The 14,652-nt window shown below is 47.7% G+C and overlaps 1 protein-coding gene across 3 annotated transcripts in view; it reads left to right on the top strand.

The window, feature by feature from the left end:
• The window catches only part of GTF2E1 (general transcription factor IIE subunit 1), a 49,313-nt gene extending 43,320 nt beyond the window's left edge, over nucleotides 1-5,993 (top strand). For all 3 annotated transcript variants that reach the window (XM_048295039.1, XM_048295040.1, XM_048295041.1), the window contains exons 4-5: nucleotides 1,013-1,260; nucleotides 4,234-5,993. In XM_048295039.1, coding sequence (XP_048150996.1) covers nucleotides 1,013-1,260; nucleotides 4,234-4,664 — 679 coding nt within the window. In that variant the 3' untranslated portion in view covers nucleotides 4,665-5,993. The remainder of the gene's footprint in view (nucleotides 1-1,012; nucleotides 1,261-4,233) is intronic.
• The last annotated feature ends 8,659 nt before the right edge of the window (nucleotides 5,994-14,652 follow it).

Here is a 14,652-nt window from a genome sequence, read left to right as displayed (position 1 = left end):
AGTGAGTTTCCATTCAACCACTTTCCCTGATCTATGCATATGTAGCAGCACAGGCCAGGGCGTATTTTAGGCTCATTGCCATCATCAGTGGGCAGAAAATATTTCACCTGATATCCTCTTTCAATCAGATCCAAGCAGGAATGTTTTTCTCCATGAGTCTCCTGAGCTAGAAGGGGCCCTGGAGGAAAATGTGCAGGGAGCAAAGGAGGGCTAGGCTTTGACTGCCATACCCTTCACATAGGTCAGCACCTTTATTTCTCCAGCTTTTCCATAGTAAAGACAGTTCTTCTGTCTCCTCCTGTGCTCCATCAGCACACAAAACCTTTTTCCCAGCCCTGGTTCTCTGGTTTGAAGGTGCTCTCTCTTCTTTCTTCTCTGCCTGGAAACCCCAGTCCTCTCTAGGCTGTGTCTGTGGAAAGTACAGATCTCCTGTTGTAACACAGGAGAGGCAACTTTTCATGTGCATTGTCACTCATAATTCAAGCAAGGGTTTGAATTGTGTTTTTCATGGTGAGTTAACTCCTTCAGGAGTCCTCTGATTAGTAACAGTTCACAGCTCTGAACGTGCTGGGTCCCTGGGCCTACTGTCTACCTTGGTTAAACTTGAGTTCTTTTTTATGCACTATATGGTTGCTGTGTGAAGGCCAAAAAGGCTTTTCCAAATACCAGACTACTGTTTGACTGTGTTTTGCTGCTGTGGCTTTTGTTTCAGGGAATTCTGGGATTTTATGCTTGTTTTTACATAAGTGCATCTGCATCTCTAGTGCTGCCTCTTCTTTTCAGTGTCTGTGATGGATGTTGCTGTAGCCTTTTGTAGGGTTTCCCACTAGAGAACCACAGGTTTCCCAAACCAGCAAAGGCGGCAGGAAAATTCCTGGCAGCACATGTTAGAACTGAGAATGAAAGTTCTCAGTGCAGGTCATGGGAGATAACTAATCATAATTTAAGTGTTTCTGTCCAAGGAGGGGCTTGTTCTGAGAGCTCTGTTTTTCTCTCTTTGACTTTCATGTAGCAAGGAGCGTGCAGCGGGTGCTGGTTCAGGGGCAGCAGCTGGCCTTGCAGGTGGACACCATCGGGAAGCATGGACTACAAAAGGACCATCATATGAGGACTTGTATACCCAGAATGTCGTCATCAGCATGGAGGACCAGGAGGATCTTAACCGGTCTGCAAGTGAAGGAAAGCCAGCCAGAGAGAGACCCATTTGGCTGCGTGAGAGCACGGTGCAGGGGGCTTATGACCCTGATGAAATCAAAGATGGTAAGAAATTCACAGAGCAGAAGTCCTGCAAGGCCTTTACAGTGCTGTCAAAAACATGTTCTCCTGTGTGTGTACAGCTGCTGCTTCCAATACTGGAGCTTGTCTGCTCCACTCTGCTGCGCAAAGCACCTGTGTGTAGGCAGATGTAAAAATTCCTTAGATCCAGGATTGACATCTAGGTCAGTAAAGCTGAGCTGTCCATGAAATTTTGTGGGGGCTTCTAAAATGTTAATTAACTGTTATGTCTTCCACCTTGAGAGCTTATTGCTCCTGGATGAAGGTTTTTCAGTTTCATCTAGAAAGCTGTCTCCCTAATAGGTCACTGCTGAAAAATAACATTTTCTAATGTTCAGTGACTCTGAAGTCTACTAAATCTATCAGCAGTGTTTACCTGCTCCCAGCCTTCTTGCCAATTGTTTCTCAAAACTTGTTATATATGAAGAATACTCAGAAATAGAGCTGGAAGTACAGTAGGAAGGTCTGTCACCATGGCAGGTGAGCTTTTATTCCCTTCTGTTTGTTTCTCATTATCTCTGCTTTTATTTTCATTCATCTTGGGGTCAGGTTGTCCACAGACCGTGGTCAAGATGTTATAACCATTAGTAGAAATATTCTGCTTTGGTATGTGTGCTGTTTAAGCTTCCATGCCAAAATTGGAAATGGAGACCTTTTATGGTTTTTGCAAGAGTGAGTCAATAGATAGAATCTTTAGAGTCATTTGAAGATTATGGACTGAAATTGTTGATGCCCTAGGAAGAAAAGATGGCAAAAGGGAGCCATGTGTGTGAGCATATGACCCTGGAACTTGTGCTGTGCTCAGAAGAGGAGTGGAGTATTTAGGTATAGCAGAAGTGAAGAAAATGGATGTGATGTAATGGTCAGAAGATACCTAAAGAATTGTTCACATGTAATGCCTTTCAAGTGTATTATGGATCCTAAAACATTTTTCAAATAGATTAAGCAAAGTGAGATGATTGAACAATCTGCTCCTGCAGTCTGTAGCAGATGTTGTTACTCACCAGCCATGGTGAGTTCTCACCCCATTTTTCTGCTAGACATTCAATTCCCCTCTAGTTTTAAGTCAACTCCTTGAGACAACTTTTGGTGTACACAGCATAATGTTTCTCAAGGTGTCACTGAGGGACATGGAGGGGGGAGTATGTCTCCTTACAGGATGATGGCATCACTGCTTAACCTCCTCAGCTACTGGAGATCATAGAGGGAGCTTGTGGAAATAGCCTGAAATTGCTGCTGCAACACATAAACAGGAAGGACAGGAACTTGGGGCCGTTGACAGAAAAGATTCACTGCTTGGATCTGGCAGCAACAGTTCTTGCAAGCAAGAGACAGCCCCACTCCTGAGCCACAAAGTCAGCATTTGTGGAGCTACCTCTGGCTGTTGTGGTTTCACAGCTCTCAGTGTGATGAGCTATGATATTATTTCACAGAGGTGCTCTCCCACAGCCTCTTATGCTCCACAGTCACAAGCAGTGAGCTGAGCACACGACTGCCAACATGATGCCTTTATTCTTTCTTTCTTTCAAGAATTTGGCAGTGTTCTAATATTAGTAGTTGTAGCCATCGCCCATCACTACGACTTCATTTACAATGAAAACAGAAGTCCGGTGAAATTAGGTGTGGTTCTTTTGGCCTTTATTTTACCACAGGAAAGGAATGACCACAAACTGCCCTGGGTTTCAGTGCTAAATGCAGAATTTACTTCCTTCACAGTCGTTTTACATCTCAAGTTTTAAAACGTAACCAGCACATTTCTGACTGGGGGGGGAAAGACTTGGGAGCCGCCTGCCTGAATGTGGTGACAAAACCATGAGATTCCATGTCTTGGAGGAATGGGCAAGTGGCTGCCTGTGTGAAGGCAGAATGCCAACACCTCAGCTCCAGCTATTGTTCATAGGCAGCATCTTTTGGTGTAAGACAGAAAGTTTGCCACAGGGAGCCTGTCCTGCTTCTTAGGCCTTGTTTTTATGTAAGGTTCTCCGTATTTCATGTCTTGTTCTGGGTTTTTTTTGTTTGTTTTTTTTTCCATATTGTCTGTAGTTCTTTTGGTGCTAGGTGGACTCGCAGCCCTCTCATCAAATGTAGGATTAGGAGAGGTTTCCTGTGGAATTCTACTTTTTGAGCAGAATTTTACCTTTTGAAGCCATGAACTCAGACATCCTGCCTACCAGAGCCATATGGAACCCTGCCAGTTATTGTACAGCCAAGTTTACTGAAAGAGGAGCACAGGCCAGGTGTGTCAGCTGGGACACTGCAGTCCCCTTCAAATAAGAGGTGCAGGTAGGGAGCCACAGGGACTGTCTGGGCTGTGTTTCAGCTTGGAGAGCAGGCAGTGGTTTAGTGCTGTGCTGCACAGCTTGGTTGCAGGCTGTCAGCTGCATCTGCTCCATGCCACCACCATCTTCCTGTAAGGAGCTTTTCCCCTTCCCACCTGGTAGGTGCACCTCTGAGCTGAGCAGGCATGGCTGCTCTAAATGTTGTTTTATAACACATGGTTTCCACATATTCCTTGTCTGCCTGGGTCCATTTCTTCTCCGTGTTAATCCTTACAGGCAGGGAGCTCAGCATGATAGGGCCTAGGCTTGGGTCTGTATTTTAAGGACTGCTTTGCTTTCTTCTCCACTGTAATGCCTGAGTTGGACACCTCCTTGGGGAAGTCTTTTCCAGGTGCCTGCCCATCGTGCATTTGTTGTCTTCACTTGCAGTGTGCTCCTGGTCAAGGCTTCCAGCTGGGAGCCACAGTGACTCTAGGCGTCCCTTGCTCCTAGGAAATGTCAGTACTTGCTCTGCCATTATAAGAAATAACTGTTTTAAGGGTGAGGAGGAGTTGGAGAAAGGGTGTGACTTGGCCAACTGAGCTCAGTGGCAGTAATTAATAAAGGTTAAGAAAACTCTTTCAGGGCCATCACACACATCTCTTTGAGGAAATGCTCATTCCCTCATGTCCCTTTGCAGGGAGCCGGGATCTGGATATGTTCCAGGAGCGTGAGGAGGGCCGGGCAGCCCTGGATGACAATGAGGAGGTGATGCGTGCCCTGCTCATCCACGAGAAGAAGACACCTTCCGCTTCCACTGTCACGGTCGGCGGTGCCGCTCCTCTCTCTGGCGGCAATGCGAGTGACTCCGAGAGCGAGACGAGCGAGTCGGAGGAGGAGTCCCCTCCCCGCCCCGCCGCCACGGCCACCACAGCGTATGGGCTGGAGGAGGAGGAGGAGGATGAAGAGTTCGAGGTGGTGGCAGAAGACCCCACTGTCACAGTGGCTGGGCGTCCACATTCTTACAGCCAAGTGAGCCAGCGCCCTGAGCTGGTGGCCCAGATGACACCGGAGGAAAAAGAGGTTTACATAGCCATGGGGCAACGCATGTTTGAGGACATGTTTGATTAACTGGTCCCTGCCATTGCATTTTTTAAAAGGTGACTTTTCAAGGCAGTAACTCCCTAGCAGAACAGAAGACTGAAGCGCATCTTCCCTCCCCTGTGCACAGGCAGGGTCACTGCGGCTCAGCACTGCTGAACTCAAGCATCCTGCTCACCAGAACAGGGGTGCAGCAGAGCTGCATGAGCCAGAACACATAGGGGAGGACAAGTCTCAGAACTGAGGATGCTTGCAAGGTGAAAATCTGCTTCAGGGTGCCCTACATGGGCACTGCTTTAACCTTCTCCAAGGCCCTAGCAGCTCCTTCCCCTGATGGCTTTAAGTTGATTTTTGTTGCAGATCCCAGTGAAGTTCTCATACCTGCCCTCAGAGGACATAAGGGCTCCATACTCTGAGCAGAGTGCTCTGCAGAGGAGGGTGTACGTAACATACAGCTGCCTGTGCTCAGCGGGGGGAGAGGAGAGGGAAGCACTTGTCTGCTGATGGCAAGCTTGGACAGGGCTTGTACCTGACCTCTGCCAGAAGCCACTGGCCACCAGAGTGGCTCTTTCTAAGCAGGCCTGTAGGCAGCAATCTTCTCTTGCTCCCGTTCACTCACTGCTGGGACTCAGCACCTCAAGGTCAGGTGTAACTTGAAACAGGCGGAGTGGAAGCCTTGGACAGCACACAGAGTCAATCACTTTTTGTCAGTGTAACAAATGCCCTCCATGGATCTGAGTTGCCGGAGCTCTGACTTGCCAGGAGATACCTTCATTTTCCGATATTGCTGCCTGTTGCTTCTGCCTAGCCCTGTCCAAACTCCAGTGTTGCAGACAGTTCATAGTGGGCAGAGCTGCTGTCAGGCAGTGCCAGAGAAGTAGCATAACTAAGTTTTATTTGCAATCTCACCAGGGCTGTATGATTTTAAGAGGAATTACACAATTTTGAATTCTGCTTGGCACACTCTTCTACCACAGAAAGACATTTTTCAGTGCCTATAGAGCAATATAATGTTTTTAATGTTTTTCTCTTTCAATTGAAAATGTTGCTTTTTTAAAATTGTTGTGTTTTCCTACATAGTACTACAATAAAACCAAATTATCAAAGAGTTCTGTGTTCCAGAGAGTAGGGGCAGCATTATGTGCTGTTCCACTTACATGGGCGGTACAAATTTGCCGTTCACTGAGACTGTAAATCTGTTTTATACTAACTATGCTTTCTACATTCTGCTAACCTTGTAATGCCTCCTTTGTGGTTTGGTTTTCAGCTTCTCGATATTTTGAATCCCCTTCTTTTTTAAATAGTGTTTTAAATTTTCTTTTAAGTCATTTTAAAGAGGAATAAATAAACAGAAACTTCTCCTCTTTGTCATCTTTCAGTTTGTCTTGTGCCTAGTTGGGAATGTTGTTTGCTTATCATTTTGATTTATTGGATTCAAGAAAAAAAACCAATTTGAGCTCTCCTTTTGAGAGGACCATTTGAAATCCCACTGCACATTGTTTCTCCTTACCAGAGCTTCATTGAATGCCTCTTGGAATCTCCTACATTTCCAGCGTGGATGTTTCATTACACCAGTGCTATGGGAGGCTGGTTTTGATCAGCACTTCCATTCCTTTTCTCCTTCCTCAAGGGAGGCATAGGCTGATGGTAGAAGACTCGCAGACATTGTACTGCTGGTTAAAATGGTGTTCTTGTGTAGACAGGCTTCCAAGATCTGGTATCAAGCTTCCGGATATCAAGTCACAAAGCTGATAAGTCAAATTCAGTGATCAGCTAACAGAAAAAAATGTGCTGTACCCATTCTGTCTAGATTTAATCTGGCTGAATTCAGTATTAACACTGGAGAAAAGCAGGTAGATTTACAAGGAGCCAAAAGCAGAAACTGAGGACTAATCCTGAATACAGAAAGCTGCTCGTGCTTGTAACTCACCAGGACCTTGTACTGGGTTTTCAGTGTGGAAAATCAAGGTTTAGTAAAGCTGAAGTGAAGAAATACCCAGCATAACAATCTATAAAGTAGTGGGTTTCTTAATGGACATATTTAATGGTGGTTTGTGCAGCAGTTGCAGTTTCTGTCATTTTGCAAGGCACGTCCTGCACATGGGGAAATCAGAGCAGTGGTTGTGGGGTTTGCATTCCATCTCATGCACCACATGCAGCCCTGGGGAGGACTGGAAAGATCAAGGTGCATGAGCAGATGCCATCATTGTTTCCTGCTCTCTCCAACAGTTCCTGGCATTAGAAAGGATGGCTGTTCTACTCCGTTCCAGCCAGTTCGGGCTGCTGACAGACAACCATACACTGCTGCTTCCCTGTCATGACAAGCACGGCTTGAATGAACAGAACACACAGTTGATAGTGCCCTCTTCCTCTTCCTGCAGCTAAACAGAGCTCTGCACACATGTCAGGAGGGAAAAATAGCCTCTGCAAGCAAAGCCAGGCACTGCCAGCAGGTTGGTGCTAATGCAAGGGATAAAGCCATCAATTCTGAGGAAGGCCCAGCCACTTCCCCTGCCTGCTGGACCACATGTGCTGCATTAACACTAACCCAATAACGCTGTCAGGCCTTCCTGGGTGGATGTTCTGTCTAACACCATTCAAACCAGTTTCTGCATCTGCTTCCGGCCTAAAGCGCGTTTTATCTGATGAGTGATATCTGAGAGTTCAAGAAGCATTTGGACAATGCTCTCAAGCGCATGGTGTGATTCTTGGGGGTGTCCTGTGCAGGGCACTGGAGCTCAGGAAAGAGAACTGCATCTCTCAGGCTTCCCATGCTCCTCTTCCCAATGGTCAAAGGGGCCTCTCCCAGCTGGATGAGAGCTGCCTCTGTTCCTGCTCCCATTGCGGGTCAAGAAAACTTCAGTGGAGTTATGTGCTCCCTGCCCAGTACAGAGCAGGCCAGAGCAGATCAGCTAAGCTGTTGATGGAGGAAATGTGCACTGTCAACTCTAGGAAACAGGAATGTTAGAATCTTTTCTACTAAGCTTCCAAAAATTGGCTTCCTCCATCCAACTCTTCCTGTGCTGCTGCCTCCTTCAGACTTGGATTAAACAGACTTGCTCTTTGAGAGTCAAGGGATTTGAAGGTCCCCTGGAGGAATCCTGGGGGGCAGAAAAATAGCATCACCTCCTCCCTAAGACATCTGAGGAGCTGTGCCTCAGTGATGCCTGCAGCGCCAGGACATGCTGTGAAGTTTAAGAGGGCCTGGCGGGGGAAGCAGCCTGCTGTGCTTGGGTCTCTGTCTCCCACTGTGCCACTGCAGGAGGAGAGGGAAAATTGTCTCAGGAATCAAATGCAAGACAAAGCCATCATGGAAACAGAAAGGTTATGAGCAGGTGGAAGGACATGTCAGCAGCAGGGCAAGCCAGCAGGCTGTCCAGGGGTGGGCTGTGGGGGAGAAGCAGCAGCAGCCCCATTCCTCTGGTGTGTGTCAGCATAAACGAGGGAGGCTGTGGGCTCTGTCCTTTGGAGCAGGGACATGTCACACAGTGCTCCAGGTAATTGCTCTGGGCTGTCCAGGACTGGTACTGCCTTATCCCACTGCAAGCCCTGGGCTAGGTAACCATGCCTCAGGCTTGTTCACAGGAGGCTTGGGAATACTGATCTAAGCATGGACAGCCAACGTTCCCTAAGCATCACAATACACTCCAGTTTGAAGTGTATGGACTGTGAGACAACACAGTCTCCTCCAGCAGCAGAGGAGCTGAGGCTGAAGAGCAGCTTCTCTGTGCTGAGCTGCTTCCAGAATAATGATCAATATTTACAAAGTCCAAGGAGATCATCACTTGTACAGTCTTGATAGGAGGCATAGCCAGATGCTTGAATCTGTTTAAAATGTGAATCCACAGAGAGTCATGGAGAGGCCACTGCTAAAAGGAGTGGCAGCCCAAAGCATGGGGAGCGATGTCTGAGTGCTGGTGCTCTTGGAAGGCTGCCTGCCTGCCTGCCTGCCTGCCTGCTCCCTCCTAGCAAGCAGAGAGCAGAGCACCGGCAGCACCAGACTGTTCGGGACTACAGTCCTGTCACTATGGCAGAGCTGTTCTATCTCTCTTTCAAAGTTATCCAGGGAAGTCTGGGCTTTTGCCTGTTTGGGATACCAAAATGAGCTGTCAGAAAGTAGTTTCTTATTTACCAGCATTTAAATTGAGAGAGAATGAACCTAATTTATATTCAAACAAAAATCAGACTTTGGAAGCACCTGGTATCTCATTAAAAAACATTAAGGACAGTGAGTATTAGTGCAACCATCCTGAAGCAGCAGACAGAGTCTCTGAACAAGTTGCTTTAAATATAATAGGTATTTTTGCTTAAAATATGTTTGTGACCTAAATATAATTTGATTTCCATGCCTTTGAACAGTGTGATGCTAATGAAGCAGGCGGGGATGGCAGAGAGGAGGCTGAGGCAGCCGCATCGGAAGCGGCTCCACTGCAGTGCGTTAGAGCCCCTGCGTGCGCTTCGCCCCGGCTGTCACAGCCACCAATGCGCCAGCCCTACCCAGGGCTGGCCAGGCAGCAGGAGGAAACCTTGGGCTGCTCAGCCACAAAAGTGGGCAGGGAGCCAGCCAGAAAATGAAGGCTGATAAAATGCTGTTCCACGAGCATTAATGTCTGGGTACAAAAAAAGGTACATCTGGCAAGGAGGAAAAAATCACATTTCATATAGATGTGATTAAACCCCTGACATACTGCTTGTGCTTATTTTTCACCTGGAATCCATATCACCAGCCTCTGCCATCCCATTACTTGCTGGAAGAAGGAGGGTGAGCAGTGGTAATTTTGCAGTGAGCTAAAATTGTGCATAGAGCTGAGAAGCCTGGCTCAGTTCCCCCTGGTAAAGAGATCCTCCTAGTCTTAAGCATTTATTTTCTGCACTTCTGACAATGGAAATCTGCCTGAGCCAATGCCAGATTTAGCAGGCTCCGTTACCACAGTCCATGCTTTGGCTGTTTTTTCATGACGTGCAGTATGGGGGGACAAGTGTGTCAGACACCACAAATGTTCGTGACTGACTGACCTGGGTGTGCTTTAGGGTGCAGTGTCTGAACCAGCGCTGGCCCATGTGAGGCAATGATTGCTTGGGTAATTTTGGTTGGGTTATCAATACCTGCTCTTTGCAAAGGTGCTGGTTGTTGCTCTCCCAGTCACTGCTGATGGGCTCTCATAAATTCAATCTGTCTGCAATCACACACAGGTGTCAAAATTAAGCTTCAAGTGCTTTACCATCACCACCACCCCCAAGCAGCTCCAGCTTGTGCCATGTCCACTCCTGGGACACATGGCCCTCTCACGCCAGGTGCACCATGTAGGTCTCAGCCATGACTGCCTCAGCCTGTGCCACATCCCAGCAGAGAGGTTTAATGAATGGTAGGTCTCTGTTTTTCCAGAAGTGAGCTCTGGCTAGGCTCAGGCCCCCTCAATTCCTTCCATGGGGAGAAAACAGGTATCAGCCCTAGGCTGGTCACACATTCTTTGCTGCTTGAACTAGATGTGGTTTGGTAGGACTGGGTTTGATTTTTATTTTTTTAACCCTTGTTCTTTTTGTTCCTTGGGAATATTTTGAGTTGCTGAATTTCTCATGTTTCCCTGCTGCTTCTAACAAGAAAAAACTTTTTTTTTTTTTTTATGTAAATGAGGCTGTAAAATCTTGGTAGACAGACATATCTGCTCTCCCTGCCCTGCCACCACAACTATTCTTCCATTGCCACACAGTCCTTTTTCCAAGAAGGTGTATGCTTTCGACACCTCAGCCCTTCTGGCAATGTCAGGAGATGAAAACTATTCCAGTACAACACGGAAGAGTAGAGGGAAATGCAGTTAGAGGGAAATTGGGGCTTAAGAAAATGGTGTATCATGAGAGAAGTTTCACTCTTGCATACTCTGCCAGGCCACATGGGTGCTGTATCCACACAAAGAAAAATACAATGTGATGAAGAAGGACTTGGCTTATGGTGCATTTATCCTGGTGTATTCCCTTGCCTCCGAGCCCATTAGGAAGAGTAATATTCTCCAAGTGTGCCAACCTCTTGTAGTTACATAAATGTTGCAGTGGGGATACTGCAACACGCATATATCAAACCAGGAGTCCCGTGGAAAGGAAATACATACGGACAGACAGATTCTTGCTAGCTGTTTCAGAGATGTTTATTTCTCCAGCCGCATGGCCGGAGCTCTGCCCAGGAACTGTCCCAGTCACAGGACCAAGGGTCCTTCTGCCCGCGCAGGGAACACAAACCAACCTATGGGAACGAGGCTGAGCAGGGACAGGAAACCCCGTGTCTGTGCCCTCAGGGCCCCTCTCCCAGGGCTACACGGCAGGGGAGGGACCCCAACACCTCACCCGTTTTATTTTAATAAAAGGAGAATGAAAACAACTGGATAAACATAACAAGAACCGTTTCAAGACAAAACAAGCCACCCTCCTGAGTCTTTAAATGTCCAAACAGATTCTCTGGAACATCTTAGGGCTGACAGAAGGGAGACAGAATTCTCTGAGCATGCTTTGTGGGGAAACTGAGGCAGGAGAGGGTTTAACTTCTTCCCTCCCCCTTTTCATCCCCCACTCGGCATTGGAAAGGGATTTTTGGGGAAACAATTGGCAAAAGCATGGTTTTGTGAGGGAAACCATGGATGAAAAAACGGATTGGGAATACACTGGGGGTAATAGGACATAGGGTAAAAGGGAAAGGTGGGATTAGGAAAGGGAAACTGTAGGGGGGGCTTACAATGGAGATACTGTCTAACATGACTACGATTTTTTGCATATATACTGCCTTTTACAGGAACACCATCAGGCCCAGTGACCTGCGATGCTTGTAACCCTTTTCTCCCTAGTACAATATTAAATTCCACCACTTCTCCATCTCCCAAGCTTGGGATGCATTTTTCAGGGTTATTCTTTTTAATAGCAGTTCTATGCACGAATATGTCTTGCTGGTTGTCACACCTTGTTATAAAACCATAATTTTGCTTAACATTATACCATTTTACTATCCCTAAGGTCTTAGTTACTATGATCTTTTCCTTTTTCCGAGTGGCTGCTGTTTTCTGTCTCGCTGCGTCTTTGCTCTCTCCTTTGGTCGCTCCCGTGTTGGAATTGTCGGGGCTGCTGGTGCCTGCGGGCTCTTCCCGGGGTCGCGTTCGGGGCTGCGCGGGCCGGGCCGGGCCACGCCGCTCAGTTCTCCGTGCGTCGCCTCCTCTGGTCGCAGCTTCGCTGCCGCTGCCGGGCGCTGCACCCACGTCTCGGCCGGGCCCCCGAGCGATGACTCCCCCGCGCCCTGCTCCAGCGCGCGTCTCGGCTGGGCGCGGCTCCGTTCCACCGCCACCGCCGCCCACCGCTGCCTGCACGCCGCCTCTCTCGGCCGGGCGTTCACGGGACTCGCTCCACCACGCGCTGCACGGGGCCATTCGGGCACCGCCGGGTCCCGCCGCTCCCGCCGCTCCTCGCTCCGCCACCGACACTGCGGCTCGCGTGGCTCCGCCCGCGCGCGGGAACTGCCTCGCTGCTGCTCGCAGAGCGCTCGGCGCACGTGGCCTGGGCCGCACGGTCCCTGCGCCACGCTTCCCTTCGCCAGGACACAGCTGACATTGCTCAACAGTCTCGGTAACTAAATAATATTCACGAAAATATTCTTCCATCGGCATATATTTTGACTCCAGTATTAACTGTGTCCAAACGGTTTTCCAAAAGCCCTTGGTAAGAATTAAATCCCAAGAAACATAGAAAAAGTTCTTAAACAACCATGCCAGGAAGTGTTTCAGTTCTTTTTGAGCTTGAATCAAGCTAAAATTTACAAATCGTTGTTCAAGAATCATTTTAAGTTTAAGATAAATGTCCATATGCGGCTCTGAGAGCCAAGAGTCTTCCCACGGTTCCTCCATAGTTTAGATACGGAATAGCAAAGCAAAACCAAGAAGAGGAATCCAAAGTTTCCAGGGTTTACTCACACAAATCAGTCGCTTAGGGATCGGGGATCGTTCTGCTCTCAAATCTCCACCATTTGTTGCAGTGGGGATCCTGCAACACGCATATATCAAACCAGGAGTCCCGTGGAAAAGAAATATATACGGACAGACAGATTCTTGATAGCTGTTTCAGAGATGTTTATTTCTCCAGCCGCATGGCCGGAGCTCTGCTGAGGAACTGTTCCAGTCACAGGACCAAGGGTCCTTCTGCCCGCGCAGGGGACACAAACCAACCAATGGGAACGAGGCTGAGCAGGGGCAGGGAAGCCCCGTGTCTGTGCCCTCAGGGCTCCTCTCCCAGGGCTACACGGCGGGGGAGGGACCCCAACACATAAAGGCGTCAGGAAAGGCCCAAGTTAGCAACCAACTTCAGCAGGAGCCTGCAGGTCCATTTGAATGATCTGATTCCTGCTTTTGTCATGTTGAGAGGTTTGGTGTAAAAATACCTCACAGCAATTAGTTGCGAAACTGAGTTCAGTTGTGACATTAAAAAGTATCTTTTTCTTCTAATATTTCACCAGAATTTGTGCTGTTATGTCTGTGTATGAGAAACAAACAAAGTCATGTAGGGGGCTGCCCAGCCCTCCTCAAACATGCCTCCCTTTGGGAATGTTAACAGATAAGGACTTTGTATGGTTTAGGTAGAAGCTACTGTCAGGAGCAGCAAATGACAGCTGGAGTTTTTGTTCATTAGACAGTCACATCATTGCAGCTGTTTGAAGTGTGGACTAAAAGTGCTGATGTCCACAGACAGCAGACACGGGCTCTTACAGCTGAACATGTGTCAAAATGCCACATTTTCAGCTCTTCCAGTGTTGGGTTTGCTTTTCTTTAATTCTTTGCATTTTTTGCTTCTCATGCAGCAGGCTCAAGCATCTTTTGGTGCACCCAGGTGCTACCACAAACTAAAGACCTCCCTGAGGCATTGCTAATTCATATGCTAATGGGATCTGCCCCAGGAAAGGCGTGAGGCAAACCATTAGAAACCTGAAAAACAATCAAGATGAATACTGTGGGCAGCAGTGCGTTTGTTGAGGTGGTCAAAGCCAGTGAACAGGAGATGAACAGCTCCCTGTTTGCAGAAAGTGTGTAGGGCACTCCAAGTCTGCAGTGAACATAAAAACTGCTTCATGCCTAAGTCAGTAATGGAAAGAGCATCAAAACTGGAAGCCCGTATTGGGAGGGAAATAAACTGTGCATTACTAAGGGATTATTTATGTTTGTTGAGTAGAAAGGGGCAGTGAACCAGAACCTTTCTCTGTCCCATATGCAAGACCCTTTGGCACCTGGGGATGTAACAGCGAAGCACAAATGGGAACCGTTCTGACCTCACAGCTGCCAATGGATTGATCCGCACAGGAAATCCAGCACTTTTTAGCACTAGAAGAAGCCAAGTGTTCAGTGAGACCAATGCAGCCTGTGCTGTGGCAATGACAGCTGCAGAAGCACAAGGAGAGCTGTTGTGATTCAGTACTCATGCTTGTCCTCTCTGGTTTTTACAGGAGCTGTGGCCATGCTGCACGATTCATGGAGCATATTAACAGAAAGAATGTGGTCTACTGGAGATGGTGAACTTTCCTTCCTTCCTGGCCTGGCCACTTCCCCCAGCCCTTTCCTTGTGTTTTGAAAATGAAAAATATGAAAAATAATGAATTTTCCCTTTAAACTGGGATAACAAATATGATACCCAAGCCTACAGTTTAATGGCAAGGAATCAAGGAGAAAAAGTGGTTGCAGGTGACAGTCCATTTTGCTGATAGCTTTTCCTCACACCAAGGGCTGTAACTATAAAATCACAGAATCTCAGAGAGCCTCACAGGAGAGCAGGACCTGTATTGCTGAGTGTGGGTGGACTCTCCAACCCATCCCAAGGGGACAGAGCAGGGAGTTCCCATGCACATTTCCAAGGCACTGCATGACTGTAGGATGAAAATGCTGTGAAAGTGTAGAGGAAAGTGAAGAAGTATCAGGAGAGCAATAAACAGGGCACTTATCTCCTCCTTAATCACAGCCCAGCCTTCAGGAGGTCTGCAGGGAGAACTAATGGATTAAAT

The sequence above is a fragment of the Corvus hawaiiensis genome, chromosome 2 (genome assembly GCF_020740725.1).
Source record: "Corvus hawaiiensis isolate bCorHaw1 chromosome 2, bCorHaw1.pri.cur, whole genome shotgun sequence".
In the NCBI taxonomy this organism is placed as follows: Eukaryota; Metazoa; Chordata; class Aves; order Passeriformes; family Corvidae; genus Corvus; species Corvus hawaiiensis.
This window is presented reverse-complemented; position numbering and strand designations above follow the sequence as displayed.